General features: G+C 41.2%; 1 protein-coding gene across 5 annotated transcripts in view; it reads left to right on the top strand.

Annotated features, from left to right (window-relative positions):
• Nucleotides 1-26011, top strand: part of Txndc11 (thioredoxin domain containing 11) — a 75983-nt gene that overhangs the window by 601 nt on the left and 49371 nt on the right. For 3 of the 5 annotated variants that reach the window (XM_050136196.1, XM_050136206.1, XM_050136187.1), the window contains exons 2-4: nucleotides 4989-5205; nucleotides 9474-9571; nucleotides 15452-15581. In XM_050136196.1, coding sequence (XP_049992153.1) covers nucleotides 4989-5205; nucleotides 9474-9571; nucleotides 15452-15581 — 445 coding nt within the window. Of the gene's footprint in view, nucleotides 1-4988; nucleotides 5206-9473; nucleotides 9572-15451; nucleotides 15582-26011 lie in introns of those variants that run through there. The other 2 variants (XM_050136214.1, XM_050136220.1) reach the window with 2 other exon arrangements.

Below are 26011 nucleotides of genomic sequence, written 5' to 3'. Positions count from 1 at the left end.
GTTTGGCCGTGTTCCTGAACTGCTTCTCACCTGTTGGGGTCTGTCGGGGTGCACATGTCAATTCTTGCCGAGGCTATACTGTTTCCTCGTCAGTTCCATTTCCCTTAATGAATGCTTGCTGTGTAATGAGTTGCAAGCCACTTAGGAGTCTTAGTCGCTTTGGGGAATCCAGGCACGCATTTGACGTAATGACAATCAATGCGCACTTTCTACTCAATACTTGTTAATGCGGAAGACAAAAATCCCTGTTCCCTTGAGTATTTTCATTGAGGTGATATACAGTAAACAAGCAATTCAGAGACCTTAGTAAGTGCTGTGCAGGAAATAGAAGGATGAGGGTAGAAAGGGCAGAGAGGCTTTCGTAAGAAAGTGGCATTCGAAGCTTGTAAGAAGGAAAGGAAGGGACCAGTGCTGGAAGAGACTTTCTGTTACCGTACAGTTAAGTACAGAGATCTGGAATCTGCACAGAGTTGGTCTTTTCGGAAACGAAGCCCTAGTAGGCTGGAGTTGAGTGTAGGAAGAATGGACGCCAGTGTTCCTCTTCTATGTTCCCATAGAACAGAATACATAAATACAGAGTTTATATTTCAATTATACTTCTCGACAACAATTTCAGTTTATAAAATCTGTTGTCACTTAACATATCCTCTTGACCCTTCTGTCCAGTGGGTGTCTTATCTGGGCCCATATTGAGTGTAATGAACACAAGGTGCAGTCCCTGTGGTCGAGGGTCAAAGGATTGAGGTTTAGTGGAAAGACACTAGTCTTTCAGGCTTTGCCGTGGGCCAGGTGCTGTGCTACTGCGGGACTAAAGGTGTGCGTCACCACGCCTGGCCTGGAGGTCGATTTTTTTTATTTTGAGATGTTATTTTTATTGTCTTTAGAAGGAAATACAGAAAGTATTTTACAAAGTGGAATATTGCAAGTTGGCACTTGGATTCAAATAAGGAAAACAGTCCTTCTCCCACTTCAAGGAGTTGATTCACTTCAGTTTGTCCAGCTGTGAAAACAGTGCTCAGTGTTTGATATGAGACAGCATATGACTTTAATGATCTTTAATGAGGACAGAGACTTAAGGAAGAATAGGATCTTTTTTTTTTAAATTTAATTTTATTTGTCGTTCAGGTCTGAAATAAATGACTGTCCTCTTCAGCTGAGTTTAGAGTAGATGGTATATAAAAAAGTAGATTTGGAGTTGAACCACAATGTATTGTGCATTTCTGAGCGTCTTATCTTTGCCCATATCTATTTATAGGCATTCATGCATCCCATTCTGCTTGCTTTTCTTGTATCCTGACTTTAAGGGAGAGATGTGTATGTGTGTAAAATAAAACTGCATGCATGTATGTATGCCTTTTGGAAGGGAGGCTAAGGTATAAGTTTCATATAAGAATTGAGTTTGTAAGGTGGCAATAAGGCTTAGTGGCAAAGCACTTACTGCACAAGCCTAATAGGTGAGTTTGACCCTGGAACTCACAGAGGAAGGAGAGAACAGTTTTGAGAAGTTGTCTTCTGACTTCCTTGGGAATGCCTACACTCAGAAACATCATGCACACAGACACAGTAAAGTTCATTTTCTTTGTAAACAGGTCTTTATTGTTCACAACCAACTCTTGATTTTTGTATCTGCTTTGAAAGATTAAAATCTTAGGAAATCTCTGATTTAAATATAATTTTTGAAAAAATGTAAAGCAAATTTTGAGAAAGACACGAAAACTAGAGGTACTGTGATAGAGCAGAGGGCCATGTTTCTCTTTCCTGTTTGTTTGGTTTGTGCTTTATCTGGATTTTAACTTTAAGAACTTCTCTATACCTGTGAAAATAATAAGTTGATGTCACATATTTCCTTCAGATTGCATTATTTTATGCGAAATACAGGTTTTTTTTCTTTTGTTTTTGAGACTGGATCCCATTTAGTTCAGGATGATTTCTTTCTTTTTTCTTTCTTTTTCTTTTATAGAAAGGCCAGCCAATCTTACCTCTCACTCCCATTTTCATTTATTATGTATACAGTGTTCTGCCTGCATACAGGCATCAGATCTCACTACGGATGGTTGTGAGCCATCATGTGGTTGCTGGGAATTGAACTCAGGACCTCTGGAAGAGCAGCCAGTGCTCTTAATCTCTGAGCCATCTCTCCAGCACATTCAGGATGATTTCAAACTACTTTTACCTCTTAATTGCTGGGGTTTCAGATGTCTATAACCATGCCTGGCTTTAAAAAAAAAATCTACATTATGTGTATGTGTATATGCATATGTGTGCATCTGTGTGGGTTTGTGTATATGAGAGCAAGTGCTCACAGAGCCCAGCAGCACTGGATACCCTGGAACTTGAGTTACAGGTGTCTCTGAGCCACCCAATATGAGGATATGGGTGCTGGGAAGTGAACTTGGATCCTTTGCAAGAACAGTGCCCATTCTTTTTTTTTTTTTAAATTAATTTATTTATTTTTTTGGTTTTTCGAGATAGGGTTTCTCTGTGGCTTTGGAGCCTGTCCTGGAACTAGCTCTGTAGACCAGGCTAGTCTCGAACTCACAGAGATCCACCTGCCTCTGCCTCCCGAGTGCTGGGATTAAAGGCTGCGCCACCATCGCCCAGCTAACAGTGCCCATTCTTAACTGGAGAGCTCTTAACAAGCCCTGGCTTTGTATTTGAGTCAGGGTCTTGCTTTAACCCAGGCTGACCTGAACCTAACTGTTCTGCTTATCCCATCTGAATGCTGGAATTATAAGTGTGCTGCCATGCCCAGTTCATCACTTGATGAGTCATGCATTTGAATGGTAGGAACATCCACCAGTGAACAGTCTTTCGGATCGCTTCAGAATGTGCCACTTTTCTTCACAGGACCCTGTCCACCTCTGCATGGCTATCTACCTGCTTGTCATTCAGACCGTAGCTTGAGAAGTAGTTGATTACCACCTTGTCAGAGTTTGTGATGTCCACATCTCCATACTGAGTTCTCCCACAACAGTGCTTATTTTGTGTAGCTTTTATTACTAATTGTTTTTATGCCTGTTTCTTTGCCATCTTCTTCCTCTAGGAAGGAAGTGCCTTGGCAGCAGCCTTTGCTTGTGTTGGAAGGACAAGAGCAGTTGCTCAGGCAGATTTTTGAATAGTTGTGCAAAGATTGTACTTCTCATATTAGGGAAGTATCCTCCACAGGCAGAAAGCTCTGCAGAGGCCACAGTGAGGAAATGTTTCAATAAGTAAGTTTGAAGTCTTTTTTTTTTGGCATTCCATTATGGCCTCTGATATCTAGCTTTTTTTTACTTGGCATAATTATTTTGAGATTCAGTCAGGTTATGTATTAGGTTTTGTTTGCTCTTTCAAAAACAGATTTATTTATATTTTATGTGTATGAGTGTTTTCCTGCATGTATATAAGTGCACTGTGTGTGTGCATGGTATCTATAGAGGCCAGAAGAAGGCATTGAATCCCCTGGGACTGGAGTTACATACAGATGGTTATAAGCCAGCATATGTGTCCTTTGCAAGAGCAGCCAGTGCTTTTCACCATGGAGCCTTCTCTCCGGTTCCTTCTTATATTTTTTAAGTTACTACTACCGCAACATTATTTATTTATGTGGGGGAATGCATGGCTGTCAGAGAACGTGCCAGAAGTTGGTTCTGTCCTACCATGTGAACATTCATTTATTTGGTTTTTGAAATTAGGTATCCTTATGTAGTCCAGCCTGGCACTTGTTCCTGCCTGTGCTTTCTGATATATTTTAAAAAATATCTCTTTTAGGACTTTATTTTGTACTGACAATCACTTTTTAGTTGAGTGACTTAATCTATTTTTAATTAATTGTGATTATTGATCTGATTGATTTTCCTTGCTTCCTGTTTTCATTTGTGCCTTCTGTGTTGTTGTTGTTGTTGTTGTTATTCCTTCTTTAGTCTTTTACTTTGTTTTGGGTTACTGTATTGTTTTAGAGCACTGTGCTCAGGGCTTTATGCTCTAGCATTGTACCCATGTGCCTGGTGGGAGAGTTGTGACCCTTTTGACTGGGAAGCTTCCTAGGTAAGGCTCTTGCTTTGTTCTTCATTCTTCGTCTTTCCTACCATTGGGTATGTAGAAGTCTATGTTAGTGTTTCTTTTCCCTGAATGCTTAGATATGTATAGGCCAACTTCACTTAATAAATCATGTTTTCTAAAAGTGAACTCAACAGTAAGTGTCTGCTATAGGAACTGACTAGTGATGTTCTACTTGTTCTTTATACAACCAAATACCACTACCTGCAGGAATTAACCCAAAGAGTACTCAAATGAGTGAAATCTGGCAGACGGATGTGTTCCATTTTGTAGAATTTGGAAAACTAAAATATGTCCTCCACATCATTGATACCTATTCAGGTTTTCAATGGTCAACTGCTTTGAGTTCTGCAAAGACTGATTCGCTAATCACACGTATACTAGAAGTTTTGGCCATCATGGGTATACGGCACAAATACAGATAGCTCCAGCCTGTGTCTCTATGGATTCCTCACTTTTGAGCATTAGAGCAGGTAGCAGCAATGCTTGGAGATAAGTGACTTTTGTGGAAAGTCACGCTGCAAAGAGGCTGAACTTGAGGTTATGGGTAGTGAGACCATGGATCATTCTTCTCTTAGCCCACACCTGCACGACAATACCCAACATCTTCCCTGCCCCAGCCAGGTGTTTCCTTAGCATAATGTATTGCTTTTTGTTTCAGGGCAATGACTTTCAAACTTATTTTCTTACTCAAAAGAGGCCTTTAAGGGGGGAAAAAAAAGGCCGGGTGGTGGTGGTGTACTTAGAAGGCACAGACAGGCAGATCTCTTGAGTCTGAGGCCAGCCAGGTCTAGAGAGTGAGTTCCAGGACAGCCAGGGCTGCATAGGGATACCTTGTCTTGGAACACGCCCCCAAAACAAAACAAAACAAGTCTTTGTCCTTCCACACAAAGCTATAATGGAAGACAAAAATAAGCTGACAAATCTTGTTTGTGTTTACTCTTTTTTAGTCGAGCAAAAGATGTGATAATACCAGCCAAGCCGCCTGTCAGCTTTTTCTCCTCGAGGTCCCCAGTCCTTGACCTCTTCCAGGGGCAGCTGGACTATGCAGAGCATGTTCGCCGGGATTCTGAGGTAGTTCTGCTGTTCTTCTATGCTCCATGGTGTGGCCAGTCCATCGCTGCCAGGGCAGAAATTGAACAGGCAGCCAGCCGGCTTTCAGATCAGGTAATGCATACCTTCTACCCAAGCAGCAAGTGACTGTCAAGTCTGTGTATCAGAGAGTATGGCCCCTCAGAGAAATTGTGCCAGACTGGCAGTGATGTCCAGGTGAACTCCAGGAGACCTTGTCAGGTAAAAAGCCTATGAAGAAGCAGGAAGGGTCCTGTCATGATGGTCAGAGTGGCCATCATGGGAATCAGTTCTTTGGCTTCAGAAGGAGTTGTGTGCTCACCCACTATACCAGTCTGCATATTATAGCACACACTGAGACGGTAGAGTAGAGCCCAAGAGTCCTAGTAGAGCTCTCTGATGACTAGCTTATGTGGCTTGTTATCTCTTTTATGTTGTAAGTGGTATAAGGTCATGGTGCAAATTTGGAGGTTAGAGGACAACTTGCAGGAGTCAATTCTCTCTTCCCTTGTAGCCAACTACTTAAATATTTATACAGGAAAATTTTATGTGTAATAAGACTAACAGTTGCTAGATGTGGTGGCACATACCTTTAATCCCAGCACTTGGGAGGGAGAGGCAGGCAGATAGATCCCTGAGTTCCAAGACAGCAAGGACTACTCAGAGAACTCATGTCTTGAAAAACAAAAACAAACACACAAACAAAAAAGACTAAAGGTACGTTTCACCAAGTTTGATGACTTGAGTTCAACTTCTGCCTTTCTGTGGTTTCTAGAAATTAAACACAAGTCACCAAGTTTTGTGGCAAGTGCCTTTATTTGCTGATCCATCTCACTGGTCCCTTGATTAATTAAAAAAAGTATGTACACACACATATATATAAAATTTTATGTTTATGAGTGTTTTGTCTGCATGTGTATGGAGGTCAGAAGATGGAGTCATATCTCCTATAACTAGAGTTAGAGATGGATGGCTGTGAGCCACCAGGTGGGTGTTGGGAACTGAATCCCCATCCTCTGAAAGGGCAGCAAGCGCTTCTAACTGCTGAGCCAGTTGCCAGCCCTAGTTAGTTTTTGAGATGGTGTTTTGAGTGGTGAAGGCTGGCCTTGAATTCCTGATACTTGTGCCTCATTCTCCCAAGTGCTAAGATTAGAGGTGGGTGCCACTGCACACAGACTGAAAATGATATTTTATGATGCCCCTTCTGCCTGTGAGGCAGCTCATATTTGACAAAGCTTCCCTATTCATAGAATTTTAAAGTAATTTAGTGTATTAATTGTAATAGAGGTAGTGGGAAAATGGAAAAGTAACTTCTAGCTAAATCTTAGGTATTTTAGTTGTGGCTACATGGGCAAAGCATCATGCTTTATGTAGTCACTGTGACTGAGACAGTTACAGAAGTAGACCTGTGGTGAGAAGTGATGACTGACTGTCCACAATAGGAGGCAGCCCCTGAAGTTCTGAACTAGACAGAGAGCTTTCTGCCTCAGTTTATATGGTAGTTTCATTCCTGAGACCTTCCATGAACATAACAGCCATCTTCACAAGAGCTAGTTCCAGGACAGGCTCCAAAACCACAGAGAAACCCTGTCTCGAAAAACAAAAAAAACAAACAAACAAAAATTCTTTTCCTTTCTTTCTTTCTTTCTTTCTTTCTTTCTTTTTTTTTTTTTTTTTTTTTTTTTTTTTTTTTTTTNNTTTTTTTTTTTTTTTTTTTTTTTTTTTTTTTTTGAGACAGATTTTCCCAGTAGCTATATATCTAGTCCTGGAACTTGCTTTGTAGACCAGGCTGGCCTCGAACTCACAGAGATCTGCTTGCCTCTACCTCCTTTTTGCTGGGATTAAAGGTGTGTGCCACCACCGCCTGACTTAAAACTATTTTATACCTTAAGGTATACCATGTACATTTCTTACACTGTTCATATTTCCAGAGAGGAATCCCAGCACTGAGAGGTAGTGACAGGATCATCTGGATAAAAATATCAACTTTTCAGAGAGGAAGCAGGAATTCTAAGGGAGCCCGGGGCAAGTATGCAGTTTATAAGCATGAAAGAAAGCACCACTTTCCCCGTCACTCCCCAGCTCTATGAATCGGAGAGCAGGGGTCTGTCTCCCGTGTAGGAAGCAAAGGGGAAATCCATTGAGTTTCATGTTAAAGTGGTGTTGTTTGTGGCTGGTTTAAGCAGTGTGTCCCGAATCATGAAATAGTAACAGCACTATTCTCGTGTGCCAGGTACCATGCTCGTCTTTACAAGGTTTTTTTTTTTTTTTTTTTTTAACTCGTGCTTTTCTTAAACAGGGCCTCTGGCTTTCAAGGGCTTAGCAGTCTGTTAAGCTCCCACAGTGACACAGTGACCAGATGTGTTCTTTTTCAGTTCCTCCTAAATTGAGAGCTTGTGGTTCTGTGTGCGCAGTAGGGAAAGACAGTGAGTTTATTTTTAGAAACAAGCAAAAATCATTTGAGCCATATTGCTTAGTCAAATTAGCAGATGGTAGATTGGGCCCTATTTTTAAGTGAAGAAAATGAGACACCAGCCATAGGTAATAAATGTTGCTTTTTGTCCCTTAGAAATGGACTAATGGGCCAGAGAGGTGAGTCAGTGGTTAAGGGATAACTGGCTGATCTTCCAGAGGACCCTAGTTTGGTTCCCAGGGCTCACATCAGTTTTGTAGGTCACAATTGCCTGTACTGGCCTTCAGGGGGGCATGCACACACATACACAAAACATACACTTACACAGACATAAATACATACATAAAAACTAAAAATTTTAAAAAAAGAAATGGGCCCTAAAAACACTGAAGTGTCTTACTAAGTTCCTACTTAGAAGTCCCTACTAAGTTGAGCACTTGGGCTGAATTTGTAGGCAGAAATAAGCAAAGTATTTTTGTTTTATGTGTATGCAGTGTTTTCCTTGTACCACATGAGTACCCTGTGTTTATAGAAGCCATAGGGCATTGGATCTCCTGGAACTGCTTGCAGATCTTGTGAGCTGCCATGTGAGTGCCAGAAACCAAACCTGGGTCCTCTGGAAGAGCAGTTAACTGCTGAGTCATTTCTCCAGGCCTAACTCTGTTTTTTGGCTTTTCAAGACGTGGTTTCTCTGTAACCCTGCCTATCTTGGAACCAGGCTGGCCTTGAACTCAGAGATCCGCCTGCCTCTGCCTCTCAAGTGCTGGGATTAAAGGCGTGCACCACTACCACCCTGCTCAACATCTACTTTTAAATGTATATTTAATCCATGTTTTTACTGTTTAGTACTAACCTTCTAGAACATGGCCTAAATGTTATCTTTATTACCCTTTAAAATAGTCATTGTCCTGGGCCTGGAGAGATTGCTCAGTGGGTAAAGAAAGGCACTTGCCACCAAGCCTAAGGACTTGAGTTTAATCCCCAGGGCCTACGCAATGGGAGAACAGGTTATCCTCTGACTCCTCTGTCCTCTACAAGTATGCCTGTGTGCACGTGTATCTCAACTCAAGGTCTTTCAAATGTTAGGCTAATGCCCTAACACTGAACAACATCCCTAGCTCCCACCTAAGATATTTCCTTCAGCTAGGCATGGTATGGACATGTATGTCTGTATATCACATGCCTTATGCCCTAGGAGAGAGCACTGGGGTGGAGGTACTGGAGTTACAGATAGTTGTAAGCTACCATGTGGGTGCTGGGAATCAAATCCATGTCCTCTGGAAGAGCAGCTACTACCCTTCTGAATCATCTCTCCAGCCCCCATTTCTCATATTTGACATAAGATCTCATTCTTAGTCAGTCGTATGTAACTCATGACAATTCACCTGAGTCAGTTCCCTCACCCCCACCCCTCATTCCTATGCCCCAGTATTGGTATTATAGTTATGAGCTACCACTTAGGCCTATGTTTTATTTTATTGGTAAATGTCACCTTAGAAAGCTTGAAACAGTCGGACCTTGGTGGCACATGCCTTTAATGCTTGTAGTCAGGAGGCAGAGGCACACAGGTCTTTGTGAGTTCAAGACCAACCTGGTTTACAGAGCTAGTTTCAGGACAGCCAGAGCTACCCTGTCTTGAAACTGCACACCTTCCTCCAAAAAAAAAAAAAAAAAAATCAAAAACAAAAACCTGAAACAGCCTGGTGGTACATACCTTTTATTCCAGCACTAGGGAGGCAGTTTTAGGACAGCCTGGTCTACAAAGCAAGTTCAGGACAAACAGAACAGTTATACAGAGAAACCCTGTCTTGAAAAACTAAAAGCAAAACAAAAGTTTGAAACAGGGTTGGTTTGGTTTTTGTTTAATATTTTCTGTTCTGTTTCTACAGTTGTAAGGCTTGGTAACTGTTGAGTTGCTGTTCATAGTCATATGAAACCTTTGCCTTTGCAGGTGTTGTTTGTTGCAATTAATTGTTGGTGGAACCAGGGAAAATGCAGAAAACAGAAGCATTTCTTTTACTTTCCTGTAATACATCTGTATCATCGAAGGTAAGGTATTGACTGAGTTTTCTGTCCTGCCTTGTTCTCACAGTCGTTTAGTCCCAAATAAACACACAGAGGTCTACATTAAATGTAAACTGATTGGCCTATTAGCCCAGGCTTCTTATTAACTCTTATAACTTAGCCCATAATTCTTGTCTATGTTAGCCATGTGGCTTGGTACCTTTTTTGGCAAGGGAGTCACACCTTGCTTCCACTCTAGACGGAGCTTTCCTCTCCCAGAATTCTCATTGCCCCGACTCTACTTCCTGCCTAGCTACTGGCCAATCAGCGTTTTACTAAAATATGATTGACAGGGTACAAACCATTGTCCCACAGTAGTAAGGACTTGCAATGGTATTTTCAGCCCCACTTATACTTATCAGTTTATCAGTGCACTTTGGTTAATTTTATATATATATATATATAATTGTTAGATAGTCAATGTAGAAATTTGAGAAAATACAGATAGGCAAAAATAAATTTTAAAAAATGTAAAGGGACTTGATAATTGTGTCAGCCATGAGCAAGCAGTGTGTTTTGATTGTCTTTTTCTGTGAATGTGTATGTCAGCCCTCTAGTTGTAATGTTATTTCCTAAATTGTTCTTTCACACTTTTGTGAGCATCAGTGTATGTTTACCTCAGTGTATGTTATAGCAATGTTTTTAAAAGTACGAATTACTTCATTGTATGGCTGTCCATTTTAGCTATCCAAAAGTGTTACGCAGTGTGGAAGTACACCCTGTCCCTCATTCTGTTAACCTGGTAGCGTAGCATGGCTCAAGATAATAGCTTTCGCCATGTGTGGTGGCACATGCCTATAATCTAAGCTACTTGGGAGGCTGAGGCAGGATGATTTTTTGAGGCCAACTTGGACAATTTGAACCCTATTTCAATCAGCCATCTCAATAGCTGGGAATATTAATTCAGTAGTAAAGTGATTTTCTAACATAGGTGACCTGGGTTCAGTCCCTAGTACTGCAGAAAAAGGGGAGGGAATGTTGTACCAATTCTTTCAGTTAGGAAGAGAATTACTAGTACTCCATAATTTTATGTCTGCAACTCAGAAATGACAGAGGGTAGAAACCCTAAAGAAAATTTCAGCATTTTTTGATCTCCAGTTATGTTAATTTTGCTAAAAGTGACAAACTACCTATGGCTTTTAGAATTTATTTATTTATTTTGTTTTTTGAGGCAAGGTTTCTCCGTGTAACCGCACTGGCTGTCCTGGAACTTACTTTGTAGGCCAGGCTGGCCTCAAACTCACAGAGATCTGCTTGCCTCTGCCCACTGTGTGCTAGGATTAAAGGTGTGCGTCACTGCCGCCTGGTGATTTTTATTTTAAGCTATCTCTTGTTGTTTTTTAATCTTTATCTTTATTTTATGTATGTATGTGTGTGTGTGTGTGTGTGTGTATGTATGTATGTATGTATGTATGTGTGTGCCCTTCTATTGGTATGAGTGTATGTAAGTGCGGGTGCTCACCTAGAACAGTAGAGGGTGTCGATTCTCTGGATCTGCAGTTTTAGACAGTTATAAATTGCCAAACATGGGTACTGAAAACCAAACTCTGATCCTTTGCAAAAGCAGTTACATCTTAGCTGCAGAACCATCTCTTTAGGCCTAAGACTGACCTACTTACCTACCTATCTACCTGTCCGTTCATCCATCGATCCATCGTGTGTGTGTGTGTGTGTGTGTGTGTGTGTGTGTGTGTGTGTGCATTTGAGTCTTTGTATATGTACTATGTGCATACAGGAGCTCAAGGTAGTCAAAAGGAAAGCATCAGATTCCCTGGAACTACAGGACATTCTGGACCACCATGTTGGTGCTGGGAATAAAATCTAGCGAGGGAAGACTAGATAGTGCTCTTAACCATGATCCATCTCTCCAACCCATTTATTTATTTATTCATTTATTCATTAATTTATTTGTGGGGTGTAACAGGATCTCACTGTGCAGTCCTGACTTGTCTTAGAACTCACCATGTAGACCAGGGTTGCCTGGAACTCAGAGATCTACCTGTCTCTACCTCCCTAGTACTGGGGCTAAATAAAGGTGTTCGCCACCATGACTTGCTTTGTCGGATAAGGGGTCTCATGATGTAGTATAGGCTGGCCTTATAGTCACTGTATAACCCAGGCTGGCCTAGAACGTAGTAACCCTGCTTCAGCTTCTCCTGAGTGCTCATGTAACAGATATATGTCACACATTTGGCTTTAAGCTGTTTGCTTTTACCATATATATGTTAATGTTTGGTTTTGCAGACATGCTCAGACCCTAATATGGAAGTTAAGTGATGTTTGAAAAAATTCTGACTTTGGACTATTTATTTAGAGGCAGGGTCCCATTATGCAGCCCTGGCTGTTCTGGAAATTAACTATGTAGACCAAGCTGGCCTTGAATTTAAAGACTGTCCTGCTTCTGCCTCCTTAGTGCTGGGATTAAAGGCATGCGCCACCACACCTAGTTATAAATTTTAATTTTTGAGATGGTCTCAATCTGTATCCCAGGTTAGCCTCAAACTGATGATCTTCTTACTTTAGCCTCCTAGGGCAGAAGATGGAATTTAGGTTTCATTCTCTGTGATTGGCTTAAAGTCTAAAAGGACAAGTGGGAATTGACTAGTGAGAGCTTTATTTTTAGGGTTTCCCTCCCCTCCGCATGTCCCTCCTGGTCTTAGTAGGTCTCACAGCAATCATCAGCAAACTGGTCTCTATCCCATTCTATCCCAGTTCCACTGCTTTAACATAAACTGTTGTCACACAGGGTTTTATTGGAACAATTGATGTTATTTAGTCAAGACTACCTTTTCTATCCTCAAATTTTCCATTGTATATCAAATGATTGTGGTTTAAGGTTCACCTCAGGAACAAGCTATCTTCTCTTGGTAGCCATTTAAACTGCTTTGGATTTCTCCACTCTGCTTCTTGTCCAGTGGTTTCTTCCTTTTAAACATAAGGGACACTCCCAGTGGCCATCTCAGGCCTGCTTCTCTCCTTGTAGAGGTCAGTAGAAACCATTGTGCTGCCTGCAGGGGATGGTACACTTGTTCTACTTAGGTCCCTCTGTCACTCTTTGGCTTTGGAAAAAGGACACAGATGCCCAGTGGGGTAGTTAAAACTTGGAGGGTGCCAGAGGTAGATTTAACTTGATGTGACATTAAAATGAGCAGTCCCTTGAATTAGGATGGTCATTTTGAGACGTGTGATGAAAACACATCAGCTGCCTGTGTCCTCAGCTTCTGTAGCCTTTAAGGTCAAATAGTCCAAGCTAGGTGTTGTGCTGCATGCTTTTAAACTCAGAACTATTTAGGCCGAGAGGCAGATTGCTGTGAGTCTGAAGCTAACCTCAGTTACTATGTGAGATTCTGTTTAAAAAGGTGGGTACCTACCCAGTACCTTGGTATTCTGCATAGGGGCTTTGAAATGCTCACCCTTCATCTTAGCCTGATGCTTTGCCTTTCTGTTCATTTCATCATTTAGTATCCAGTGTATAGCAGTGCTGAGCCACAGGAACTTCCCAGATACACTTTTCCATGTTCTGAGAATCTAGAGGCCTCAGTTTTATACATGTGCATACATCCTTATATGATTCGTCCATCAGCTGAATGCTCTTGGGCTCTCCTAGTATTCAAAAGCTTTCCTTTTTCTGCTCACAGTGCCTGCACATGTCCCATTGGGTCTCATGGCTGAGCAGATGCTGCTGCTGTTCACGTCCTTTGTTGCTGTTTGCTCTCACTTGCTGTAATGCTTCATCTTATAGCTACTTAAGCTAATGGTTTCTGCTTTGTGGGACAGACTTTGGGGTTTGTACTGATGTCCTCCCAGGGTTGATGAAGCAGAGTTTGGAGCATGGAAATGGGTTCTCACCCTGCTCACACAGGAGCTCTAGATCGGCTCATTCTACGCTGATGGCTGTAGTTTCTCTTTCTGCACTTCATGCCTTAAATAGATGAGATTTCTACATGGATTGGCTCTTTTTTGTTTTGTTTTATGAGACAGAGTTTCTCTGGGTAACAGTCCTTACTGTTCTGAAACCTGTTTTGTAGACCAGGCTGACCTCAGATTTACAGAGATCCACCTGCCTCTGCCTCCTGAGTGCTGGGATTAAAGGCATGTGCCACCAACTCCCAGCAGATGGGCTCCTTTTTGCTGGACAAAACATGTTATCAAATGATTTCTTGATTTTTTTTCCTCATTCATTCACTCATTCATTCTTTCATAGTATGTTTGAGCCAGGTTCTAATGTAGTTGAGGATAGCCTCAGATTTGATACAGATATATAGATTACCTTGCCCTCCTCCACTTTCTGAGTCCTGGGGTTAAAGGTGTGCACTACCATATATGGCCTTATTATTTTTGTCTTTCAAATTAAAATCTGTTGATAATTGATAGTTATGGTAGCAATTAAATTTATTTTTTAATTAAGAAAATATTTTCTATTCAGCCCTGGCTGGCCTGGAACTCACTATGTAGAACAGGCTGACCTCAAACTTATCTACCTGTCTGTACCTCCCAAATTCTGTTTTTGTTTTTTTTTAAAATATTTATTTATTTATTTTGTATACAATATTCTTTCTGCGTTATGCCTGAAGCACTAGACCTCATTACAGATGGTTGTGAGCCACCATGTGGTTGCTGGGAATTGAACTCAGGACCTTTGGAAGAGCAGGCAATGCTCTTAACCGCTGAGCCATCTCTCCAGCCCCCAAATTCTGGTATTAGAGGTGTGCTCCACAATGCCTGGTATTAAAGGTGTGCTCCACAATGCCTGGTATTAGAGGTGTGCTCCACAATGCCTGGTATTAGAGGTGTGCTCCACAATGCCTGGTATTAAAGGTGTGCTCCACAATGCCTGGTATTAAAGGTGTGCTCCACAATGCCTGGTATTAAAGGTGTGCTCCACAATGCCTGGCCTCTTGAGTTGGTGGAATTCTTACTTCTGTTTCCCTGCTGTGCTTACCTTACTATTTTCACACTTTTATTTCTTTGATGTCATACTCTGTAGTGTGCACTGAAGAATTGTGTTTATCTCATGTGTTGGAGTTTTTTTTAATTATGTCACACCATTGTGAGTACAGCATATGTGTAATTCTTTCCTGAGCTCTGTGTATTGCTGCTGTGAACCGTAAACTTAATGTCAGTCTCTGTAGAGAAAAGAAAGGTGGTGGAATTTCTGAATTTCACATGCCCCTCCCCCATTGTACGTAACATTTTTTTTTTTATTGTGGGTCACTGAGAGACTTGAGAAACTTTTGATGAGGCTATTGAGGCAGCCAGGTGAAATTCTGATTAGCTCAGGAGGATACCCATGTGGTGTTACTGTTTTGAGAGCTGGACCAGGCTCCTATTCATGCTGAGGCATAGCCATAAGGGACACATAACTTCACCCTTGCCTTTTTGTTCCTGTTGTGATACTTTAAACAGGTGTCAGATTTGCTTAGTGATCCCTTGTTTGTGTGCCTTTGGGAATACTAGTAAATACTTTTTAGTACGGAGAGGGTCAGCTGCCAAAGTTTCTTATTTCAGTTTCTTTGAAAAGGGCATCTGCCTATGTGTGTTGAGTGTTATAGCAAAGATCCTGAAATTCTTTATCATGTGCTTAGTTTCCAAACCACCTTTTTCTTTTTTTAGTAGAAACTTAGTTTTTTCCTCTGGAGAGGAGAATGATTTTAATTTGCAGTGGATTAAAGTTGACAGCATAGGTGTGCTTGTTTCTTCCCCACCTAGAATGCTGGTTCTCTTTTCACCTTCTGAGCAAAGCAGGCTGCTTGCCTCGGAATCAGTTGATAAAGCAAAGATGTTTTCATTGTGTGGTGTTGATGATTTTAATGCATGGTGTATTGTTTTTATTTATTTATTTGCTTGTTTGTTTTTTGGTACTAGTTTTGGACCAATCGAATACAAAGGCCCCATGAGTGCTGTTTACATTGAGAAGTTTGTTCGCCGGGTGATGAAACCACTTCTCTACATCCCATCTCAATCAGAATTGCTAGATTTTCTCTCAAACTATGAGGTACCTTTCTTTCTTATCTCCTCTGTTCCTGAGACCTTTTACTTGGTTGAACTGGATTGTTTATATTAAGTGGTTTTTAGTTTTTGTTTTATTTTGGTGTATACTAATTGTGCAAGATAGTGGGTTTCAGTATGACATTTTCATACTTTTAAGAAATATGCCTCCTGGGAGCTGGAGAGATGGCTCAGAGGTTAAGAGCACTGACTACTCTTCCAGAGGTCCTGAGTTCAATTCCCAGCAACCACATGGTGGCTCACGGCCATCTATAATGAGATCTGGTGCCCTCTTCTGGCCAGCAAGCATACATGAAAGGAATGTTGTATACATAATAAATAAATAAATCTTTAAAAAAAAAAGAAATATGCCTCCTGGATTTCAGCAGTTAAAAAAATTACATTGGGGGCTGGAGAGATGGCTCAGAGGTTAAGAGCACTGACTGCTCTTCTAGGGGTCCTGAGTTCAATTCCCAGCAACCACATGGTGGCTCACAACCATCTACAATAAGATCTGGTGTTCTCTTCTGGCATGCTGGAAGAACACTATATATGTAATAAGTAAATAAAATAAAAATTAAAAAAAAATTACATTGGTGGCTGAAGAGCTGGCTTAGGGGTTAAGAACATGTAGTACTATTCTTTCAGAGGACCCAAGTTTAATTCCCTGCACCTTCCTCAGGTGGCTTGAAGCTGCCTGTAAGTCCAGTTCTGGGAAATTTCATGCTTCTGGGTTCCTCAGGCAACTGCACACACATGCACATATACTTCCTCCCATTAAAAATAATTTAAAAAAAAATCACCTTATAGAGAAGCTCCAGCTAAAGTGCATCTTGAGATGCTAGTTATAAAGGTGGCTGCCAGGTGAGCTTTAAAAGACTCGAATACTTGGAAAATCTTATCTGTGTTTTGTTTGGTGATTTTTAAACAAATACTGGCCTTGTCTCTTAGTTTACTCAAATATACAATTAGCTCATAGTTTCTGTGCAACTATTCATTTCTTTTTCTTTTAAAGTTTTTTTTATTATGTATATGGTATTGTGCCTGTATGTCTGCCTGCACACCAGAAGAGGGCACCATATCTTATTATAATTGGCTGTGAGCCACCATATTGTTGTGGAAGAACAACCAGTGCTCTGAACTGCTGAGCCATCTGTCCAGCCCCTGCAGCTACTCATTTCTAAGAATATTCTTTGACCCTATAGTATTGCACTGTGAGGTACCTGGATTTTCTTGTCTGTTGTAGTTTAGCCCTTTTAAAACCAGCAAATATTGGGGGCTAGAGAGATGGCTCAGTGGTTAAGAGCATCGCCTGCTCTTCCAGAGGTCCTGAGTTCGATTCCCAGCAACCACATGGTGGCTGACAACCATCTGTAATGGGGTCTGGCACCCTCCTCTGGCGTGCAGGCATACATGGAGGCAGAATGTTGTATACTTAATCAATCAATCAATCTTAAAAAAAAAACCCAGCAAATATTGCCAGAAGAAGGCACTGAATTCCCTGGAGCTAGAGTTATAGGTGGTTGTGAATATCCATCTGGGTGCTGGGACCAAGCTTTGGTCTTTTGCAAGTAGCAAGTGCTTTTAACTTCTGAGCCTTCTCTCTAGTGCCTAGGTTTTCTTTTTTGAGGCAGGATTTCATGTATCCCAGCTGGATTTTGATCTCCTGAAACAGATCCAGCTGAGTCTGACCTAGAGCCAGTGATTTCTTTTCTTAACCTCCCAAGTTGTTTTTAGGATTTGAGATGGTGTCAGTGTTTTTATTTTTGTTTTAAGGCAGAGTCTTGGTAGTAGGGTTAACAGTTACTTCTGACTGGCCTAGTAGTTATTTGCCAAGTAAACCCAAACTGTCCTCAAATCACAGCTGTCTTTCTTCTTCAGCACTCCCCTAGGTTAGCACCTGGAGTCACTGGAGGGAGTTCTCCAAAATAGTGAAAATTTGATACCATGCTTAAGTCAAAGCTTGGGCTGATGGCTTAATTCCTTTAAGCCTTAATTTTTCTCATTTATAAAATAGAAATAGTCTAGATAAGACAACATCTCTAAAATTTTACTAAAATTAAGTAAAAAAAATCTTTGGGAGCTGGGCTATGATGGGGCACACCTTTAACACCAGCACTCTGGAGGCAGATGCAGGTGGATCTCTGTGTGTTTGAGGCCAGTCTGGTCTACAGAGTGAGTTCCAGGACAGCCAAGGCTACAAAGAGAAACCATGTCTCCAACCCCCGCAACACACACACACACACACACACACACACACACACACACACACACACACACGGGAGGGGAGGCAGAGAGAAACACTCTCAAAATATTATGGAGAGAGGGGAGAAAGTGGAAATTTTGAATGGTATTATTTATAAAGCAATAAAAATAAAAAAATATGGAGAAGAATCTGAGCATTAGGATTGTTGTCAAGACTTTAAATGTCATACTAATAATACTGGGATTCCTTATTCATGTTTAAGAAATTGTTTTTATAATTAAGATGATAAAGTGATCTGCAAAGACTGACTCACACAGTCCTTCAGTTTTTCTCTATTGGGATGTTTGTAGAGTACTTTGCCCAATTTTTTATTCATATTTTCACTCTTTAAAGAGAAAGAAATGAGAGAGTAGCAACACATAGCATAAAGTTCCTGTGAACCTTCCAATACATACGTGGCAGACACTGATCGTTTCTGCACCTGATAATAGGGGAGGAGGAAGGCAGTTTTGTCAGAGACTTATATCCAAAGGAAAGTTTTGTTTGTTTGCTTTTTGTTGTTGTTTATTTTGAGGCAGAATTTGACTCTAGCCCAGGCTGGCTTCAGACTTTCTGTGTAACAAAAGATGACTTTGAATTTATGATCCTCCTGCCTCTACCTTCTTAGTTCTGGGCTTACAGGCATGCCTCAACATTTTTTACATGTTTAATTACAGGATTTACCCAAGGCAAGCAATCTGCCAACTAAGTTACATCTACAGCTTTCTGCTGCATTGATTGTTTTTTTCTTTTAAAATGTTTTATGAGCCAGGCACGGTGGCACAAACCTTGCCCTGAGAGGTAGAGGCAGGTGGATCTCTTGAGTTCAAGGCCAATCTGATCTGCTGAGTAGTAGTGCCACTCCCTATGCGCCTATGGAGGACATATTCATTCAAACCATCACATTGAGTTCTCAGTATTTATTATGAGAATGGAGAATGGCCCATGTATGATAATTAACAAGAATGAGATGATGGGATCTAGGATTTTCTTCCTAGATAAACACTAGCACAGTGCTAACTTATACCTTATGTGTGTAGCTAGGAGCGGCAGTGAATTTACCCAGGGACACTAGAGAGGAATAAGAGAGCTTTAGTCATGTCCTTGCAAGCCTGTTAGATTGAGCTTCCTGAAGTTATTCCTACTTATTCTCAGATAGCTCTTCCTGCCTCTTTGTTTACAGACAGATGTGGTTTATTACTATGGACAACATAGTCAAACAGAATGTGGGTCATAGTCATTTTGGTGCCTTGAAGTTGATTGAAAAAGGAGTAGGATGAAATTTTAACTGGTTTTATGTCTTCTAATTTTAGCATTTCTTTTTTTTTTTTTTTAAGGTATCATCTCTCAGGTATTGGTCACCTCCATATCAAGTGCTTTATTTTTAAAGCTCATGAACAAAATAAGTCGATTTTACCTTACAACCTTCCTACCAAATACCAACAGTATTGTTATTTAGAACTTTGATATTTGTCCCAAAATAGTTTCTAAGCCTTTTAGTGAATTTCTGTAATTAACTTAAGATGAATTATTTAGCATGTCTATTAATTTTATTTTGTTTTTTGTTTTTTTTGAGACAGGGTTTCTCTGTATAGCCTTGGCTGTCCTGGAACTAGCTCTTGTAGACCGGTTGGCCTCGAACTCACAGAGATCTGCCTGCCTCTTCCTCCCAAGTGCTGGGATTAAAGGCATAAGCCACCACCGCCCGGCTATTATTCTTAGAAGTTCAAAAAACTAAATTGTTTTAAAATTAAGTGGGATGATAAGAGGCCTAGGAATCTATGGGGGTTTGTGTAGTAGGAGCAGCGGGCTGCGTTCCTGCCCAGCTCCCGCACAACTAGCTTTACACCTGAAATAAAAACAAATTGTATTTATTTAAACACTGCCTGGCCCATTAGCTCTTGCCTCTTACTGGCTAACTCTCACATCTTGATTAATCCATTTCTATTAATGTGTGTAGCGCCATGAGGTGGTGGCTTACCGGGAAGATTCTAACCTGCATCCATCACGGAGAGGAGAGCTATGGCGTCTGCCTCACTTCCTTTCTTCCCAGCATTCTGTTCTGTCTACTCCACCCACCTATGTTCTTACCTATCAGGCCAAGCAGTTTCTTTATTAATTAACCAATGAAAGCAACACATAGAAAGAAGACCCACCAACATCATTTCCCCTTTTTCTGTTAAAAAAAAAAGGCTTTCACTTTAACATAGTAAAATATATTTAGCAAAATAGTTATCAAGCAAGAATTACAGTTGCAATATTTATATCTATTTTATCTTTTATCATAACTAAGGAAAACTATAACTATCCATTCTTCAAGTCCATCAAAGACTCCAGAAGGATATAATATTACCTAAGTAAACAAGAAGTAAGCAACTTCCAAAAGTCTAGAAATGACAGCTTGCTGTCTGGACAGTCACCCAAAGTTTTTTTGTAATGTTGGGGCATCTATCTTCAGCCTATAGGCCCATAGTATCCAGCAGACATTTCCATGAAGCAGGAAAATTCAAAGACAGTTCAGTCACTTTCCTTTGTGTTCTGCACAATGTCTCGCAGACTCTTAGGAACCCCAAAAGACCATCTCACCTTTAGGCAAGTTCAACAGTCCTCTCTCTGCGGGTTCTTTGTATCCAGTCCAGGCAAGACCAGTTTCTTGCCCAAATGGCTATCAAACTCTGTAAGGAGCCTCTTCGATGCCAATCTTCCTCTTGAAGTAGGTTGGTGCTGCCAGGAGCAGACGTGTCTCATTGTCATGAAAAGCCCTAAGTTATTAAAACATTAAATGTCATATTCTGTAGTCTTTGAAAGATATAAAGAATGCCTATCTGAAATATATGTGCATCTAGAAAATCTAACTAACATGACTACAAGCTTGACTATTATTAATGATTATCCATTAACAACCTATATACATTACATTTTTAAATGAACTACACAACCACAATACCTTAATCAAGGTTAGAAATATGCATACACATATAACAAAATTTACCTTAAAATTTATATCAATAGAGTAAAATTTATACCAATGTAAATATTCATATCTGTATTATTTCCCCCTTTAAATGTAAAAGAACATTTATAAACAATATTTGGGAATATGGACATAGTTATTTCTCTCCAAACTGCTTCATGCTGATTGGAGTGCTGTTATTCAGATCTTTCATGGTGTAACCTGTGTGCCAGGTTCATCTCAGTCGGCAGTTGAGTGAAGTAATTTTTTGAGGGTGTTCACAGCAACCTTTCAGGAGGGCGTGGTCTATCATACCATACTGGGATAGAAGCAATCCATAGGGTCTCATCCTCTGTGAAAACAAAAGACCTTTTCCAAAGCATCATATCCTTAGACCCAAATTTGGAAGTCATAATACCTATAGAACATTCATGTTGGATCAGCTTAGCAGCCCACACAATGAAATGTCTCTCTGTACTTAGCTCCTTCACAGTCAAAAAGTTCAAAGAAAATACAATATACAGAATCCAAACTCTCTGTGAATTTTCCATTTTTACGTGGCTTATTTTTATTTCTTTTAATCTATAACTATCTGTACTCTTGTCTCTTTAAAGACTTTACCCTTTTTTAAGGCATTTCTTTATTCTCTATATTATTTTTCTTCTCTCTCCCAAGCCTACCTACACTCATCCAACATTGTGACCCATTTTGAGGGTCTTTTATGTCTGAATCTGTCTTATTGTGAATCTGTAATTTTTTTACTATTCAGGAGCATTTTTGCTTTGCAGTTTTAAATCACTAAGCACTTAAGAATCTAAGCTGTGGCATTCCTAGGTCAAAAACAGACTTGACTCTCCCAGTCCAACATGGCTGAGCCGTTTGTGCCTCTGAGCCTTGCACATTGCACCACTAGCATGGCGGAGCTGCTTGTGCCTCTGAGCTGCAGCACGCAATGTCCCCCTTTTAGACACGCAACGAGTGTAGTTGCCATCAAACAAATCATAGCACTTTACTCCAAGACTCCATTCAAATGCTGTCTCCTGCAGGAGCCAGACAGAGAATGCGATGGTGGCACAGCCCAGAAATTCAAAACTGCCACTTTCTAGTAGACCTGATCCCACCGTCTACCCAGGCAGGAAGAGCTGAGCCATGGGCATGGTCTCAGCTACTTTGTTCCTGACCCCAAGTGGGCACACAAATGTCCAGGCCCAGAAATGCTCCAGTGCCGGAGTTTGCTCCGGCGGCAGGGCCCAGGAAGACGTGTTTAAAGAGGTGCGGCTTTTTTTCTGCTGCTATTGCTGAAACAGGAAATCTCTCTACAGCACGCCCTAGCAAACAACAAAAAGCTGTGTTAAACTCTTTGTGTATAGAATTCCTTTTTAAGCCCTCTTAGGTTTTATGTGGAGTTAGTTACCATGTTGGAGCACCACTCTGTAGTGAGGAGTGGCGGGCTGCATCCTGCCACTTAGCTAGCTTTACACCCGAAATAATTACATGGAAACTATTCATTTAAACACTGCTTGGCCCATTAATTCCAGCCTCTTCCTGACTAACTTTCACATCTTGATTAACCCATTTCTATTAATGTGTGTAGTACCATGAGGTGGTGGCTTACCGGGAAGATTCTAACCTGCGCCCATCACGGAGAGGAGAGCTGTGGCGTCTGCCTTACTTCCCTTCTTCCCAGCATTCTGTTCTGTCTACTCCACCCACCTATGTTCTTACCTATCAGGCCAAGCAGTTTCTTTATTAATTAACCAATGAAAGCAACACATAGAAGATCCACCTACATCAGGTTTGTATGAGTAGGGTGTTGACAAATTGCTGGGTGAGAGAAAACCTGAGCATTTTGCAGAAAAGCTTGAATGCCCAGCTTCTAATAATATACTGTTTTTGTTTTGTTTTGTTTCTTTGTTTTCTCTAGACAGAGTTTCTCTGTGTAGCTTTGGTGCCTCTTTTGGAACTAGCTCTCGTAGACCAGGCTGGCCTTGAACTCGCAAAGACCCCCCTTGCTTCTGTCTCCTGAGTGCTGGGATTAAAGGCGTGTGCCACTATTGCCCAGCTAATATCAAATCTGAGTGTTGAGCAAGTATGCAGCATTTCTGTCAGTTCAGAGTGTTATACTACTATGAGTAGGGTAGTTTTACAATGAATTAACCTCAAGGCAGAAATGAATCAAGTGCCAGCGAGGCAGGGGAGCTGGAGAGTTGGTGTAGAAGGTAAAGGCACTGGCTGTTTTTGAGGACCCAGGTTCCATTCTCAGCATCCATGTGGTGGTTCACAACCCATCTGGGCTGTACCAGTTCCAGGGCATCCAACCCCTTCAGGCACCAGGCATGTATGTGGTTCACATACACACATGTAGGGACTTAACAGACACACACACACACACACACACACACACACACACACACACACACACACGTAAGTCTAAAAAAGAAAGGGAGAAAAGGACTTTTAAAAAGCACATCAGGGTAATTGTTCATAAGGCCACTAGAAGGTGTGTGCTATCTGCCAAAACTTACACCATTCTGCAAATGATGCCTGCTTCCTTAACAGAAGTGTTACAGGAGGTATTTGCTGGCCATCTGTAAGTAGCTGGTTTCTGCCTCCTTGCTAAAATGACTACTAACCATCTGTACATCATGGAATGGGGTTATATCACACAAAGTAGGTCAAGGGATAACCTGACGCTTATGTGTTATTGTTTTGCTAAATTATAAAGTTTGTCAAATGCGTATTTTTTGCCCTGTGCCATTCACTCTGAGATGGAAGTATAATTATGAAGAAGAGAGGACTGTTTCATAGATTGATAGCAAATGGGGGTGTGCTAAGCAAGCTTCAGAAAACAAATGAACAAGAGGCACTAGGCTGACCTGTGTCCTCCTGATATGCATGTCTGTGTGGAACTTTAGAATGTAACCTTACTTGAAAATAGGGTCTTTGGCGCTGGGCATGGGTGCACCTTTAATCCCAGTACTTGGGAGATAGAGATAGGTGGCTCTTTATGAGTTCTAGGCTAGCCTGGTCTATATAGCAAGTTTTAGGGCAACCAAGGCTACTTGGAAAGACCCTTCCTCTCTCCCTCCATCCCCCCAACCAAAAAAAACCCCAAAACACAAAAGTGTCTTTGCAGATGTAATTTATCAAGGATCTTGTGATTAAATCACCAAGAATTTAGTGTGAAATCCTAAACCCCTGTGACTGGTTGGGTAACAGAATAGCAGCTGCTATGGAGGGGGCTGAAGGCTGCGGCCCTGGAGCATTGCAGTCTCAAAGCAAGCCGGGTCTGGAGCGATCTGAAGCTGGAAGAAGCAGGAAAGATATCCCTCCCAACCTCCCCAATTCTCTAGAGAGTAGAGAATGGTTGCTGTGATTCTGTACCACCTGTTTGTGGTAATCTGTCAGGACAACCTTAGGGAATGAGGCCGTTTGAGATTGTAAGTGCTGTGAAGTGAGAGTGGTGATCTGGGGACGGGGAAGGCTGTACCTAATTTGGAAGGCAGGAAGTCCGATAACCTAAACAAGATGAAGCCTGTGTGATCTGGCCAGACCAGACCTGAGGAAGCTGGAAAAAGTACAGAGCCCCCAAGGAGGACTGGGATTGTTCAGGCCAAAGAAAGAGGGCGGTGGGAGGAGATAAAGCTTCTGGGCTGTGTTCTGTTCCCATTGTGTCTCCAGAGGACACTCAGTTGACTGAATAAGAAACAGACTGTGGCTTGTTCACTGGGGCCTGGTTAAGCTTCTAGGAACAGGGAGAGACAACAGAACATCCTAAGCCTGCTGCCTGCTACCCGCTACCCAGTACCAGGTTGGCCCTAGTCCTCAGCTTTTTTCTCCAGAAGCATCTCTGTGAGGGTGTTAAGTACAAGCTTAGAGTTGTCTGCTTCAAGCTAGCTCATGGATGTGTTTGTAGCTGAGCTCACAAAAGCTCAAGTCTAGTAAAATCTATTAGGAGATATATTTGCTCCTCACCCTTGTTTTCTCAGATTTGAACAAGACATGTGGAAGGAATTGAAATATGTGTTTATTTTATATATATATGTGTTAATTTATGTTATTTGTTGAATAATGACATGACTTCTGTTGGAGAGACTTTAGAATTTTGGGGAAACCTTTGTAGATTTTGCTTTACTTATGACATAACCAGAGTTGCTTTCAAATTTAATATGCAGTAGAAGTGAACAGCTCACTATTACCCCACCATACTACCCTCTTTGTGTTATTTATTAATTAATATTGATTGTGTTATCAAATGCCTGCTCTCAGAACTTAGTACAGACTGCTGCAGTATTGCATCTATCAGCTAGCACTTAGGATGCCTGTTATTTCTTAATGTGTTAAGCTTTTTATTTTTAATTATATGAATTTGGGGGATGTATGCATACAAATATAGGTGCCCTCGGATGCCAAAAGAGATGTTGGAGCTCTTGGAGCTCTTGGAGCTTGAGTTGAAGGCAGTTATAAATAGTGCCCAATATGGTTGCTGGAAATTGAATTCAGGTCCTCTACAAGAGCAGTATATGCTTTTAACTACTAAACAGTCTTTTTTAGTCCAACCTGTTGTATTTTAAATAGGTAATATTTTACAGTTTACACAGGTTTTTTTCTCTAACATATTATATTGACCATTTGGGAGTTTCATACAATGTACCCTATCATATTCTCTTCCAAGTCTTCCCAGGTCTACATTCCCATCCCTCCCCCAAAAGAAAAAGAATAGAAAAACAACAAAAAAAATAAAGTCCAATTTTTTTTTGAGCACGGTCAAACTCCCCATGGCCAGTGCCTTAAAACCGAGTCCTTCTCCACCCCCACCAGAAGCTATCTACTCTGAAGAGCTACACTTCTGGATCCCTGTCATAGTTTTTAAGAGTTCTCTTCAATGGCTTCCTGTCTAGACTGTTTCTTTCTTTGTGACTGGGGGAGGAGAGGTTGTCACAGATGCCTTTTTTTTTTTTTATTGAGAATAGGAAAAAAAAAGTTTCCACCTCCTCCCAGCCTCCCATTTCCCTCCCCCTCCCCCCACTCCTCTCCCCCTCCCTCTCCAATCCAAAGAGCAGTCATGGTTCCCTGCCCTGTGGAAAGTCCAAGGACCTCCCCCCTCCGTCCAAGTCTAGGAAGGTGAACATTCAAACTGGCTAGGCTCCCACCAAGCCGGATCATGAAGTAGGATCAAAACCCCTTGCCATTGACCTTGGCTTCTCATCAGTCCTTATTGTTCGCCATGATCAGAGTG

Source organism: Alexandromys fortis, unplaced genomic scaffold (assembly GCF_014885135.2).
Source record: "Alexandromys fortis isolate MF-2015 unplaced genomic scaffold, M_Fortis_MF-2015_v1.1 scaffold_29, whole genome shotgun sequence".
Classification (NCBI taxonomy): domain Eukaryota; kingdom Metazoa; phylum Chordata; class Mammalia; order Rodentia; family Cricetidae; genus Alexandromys; species Alexandromys fortis.
Note: the sequence above shows the minus strand (reverse complement) of the source record. Positions and strands in the feature narration are given on the sequence as shown.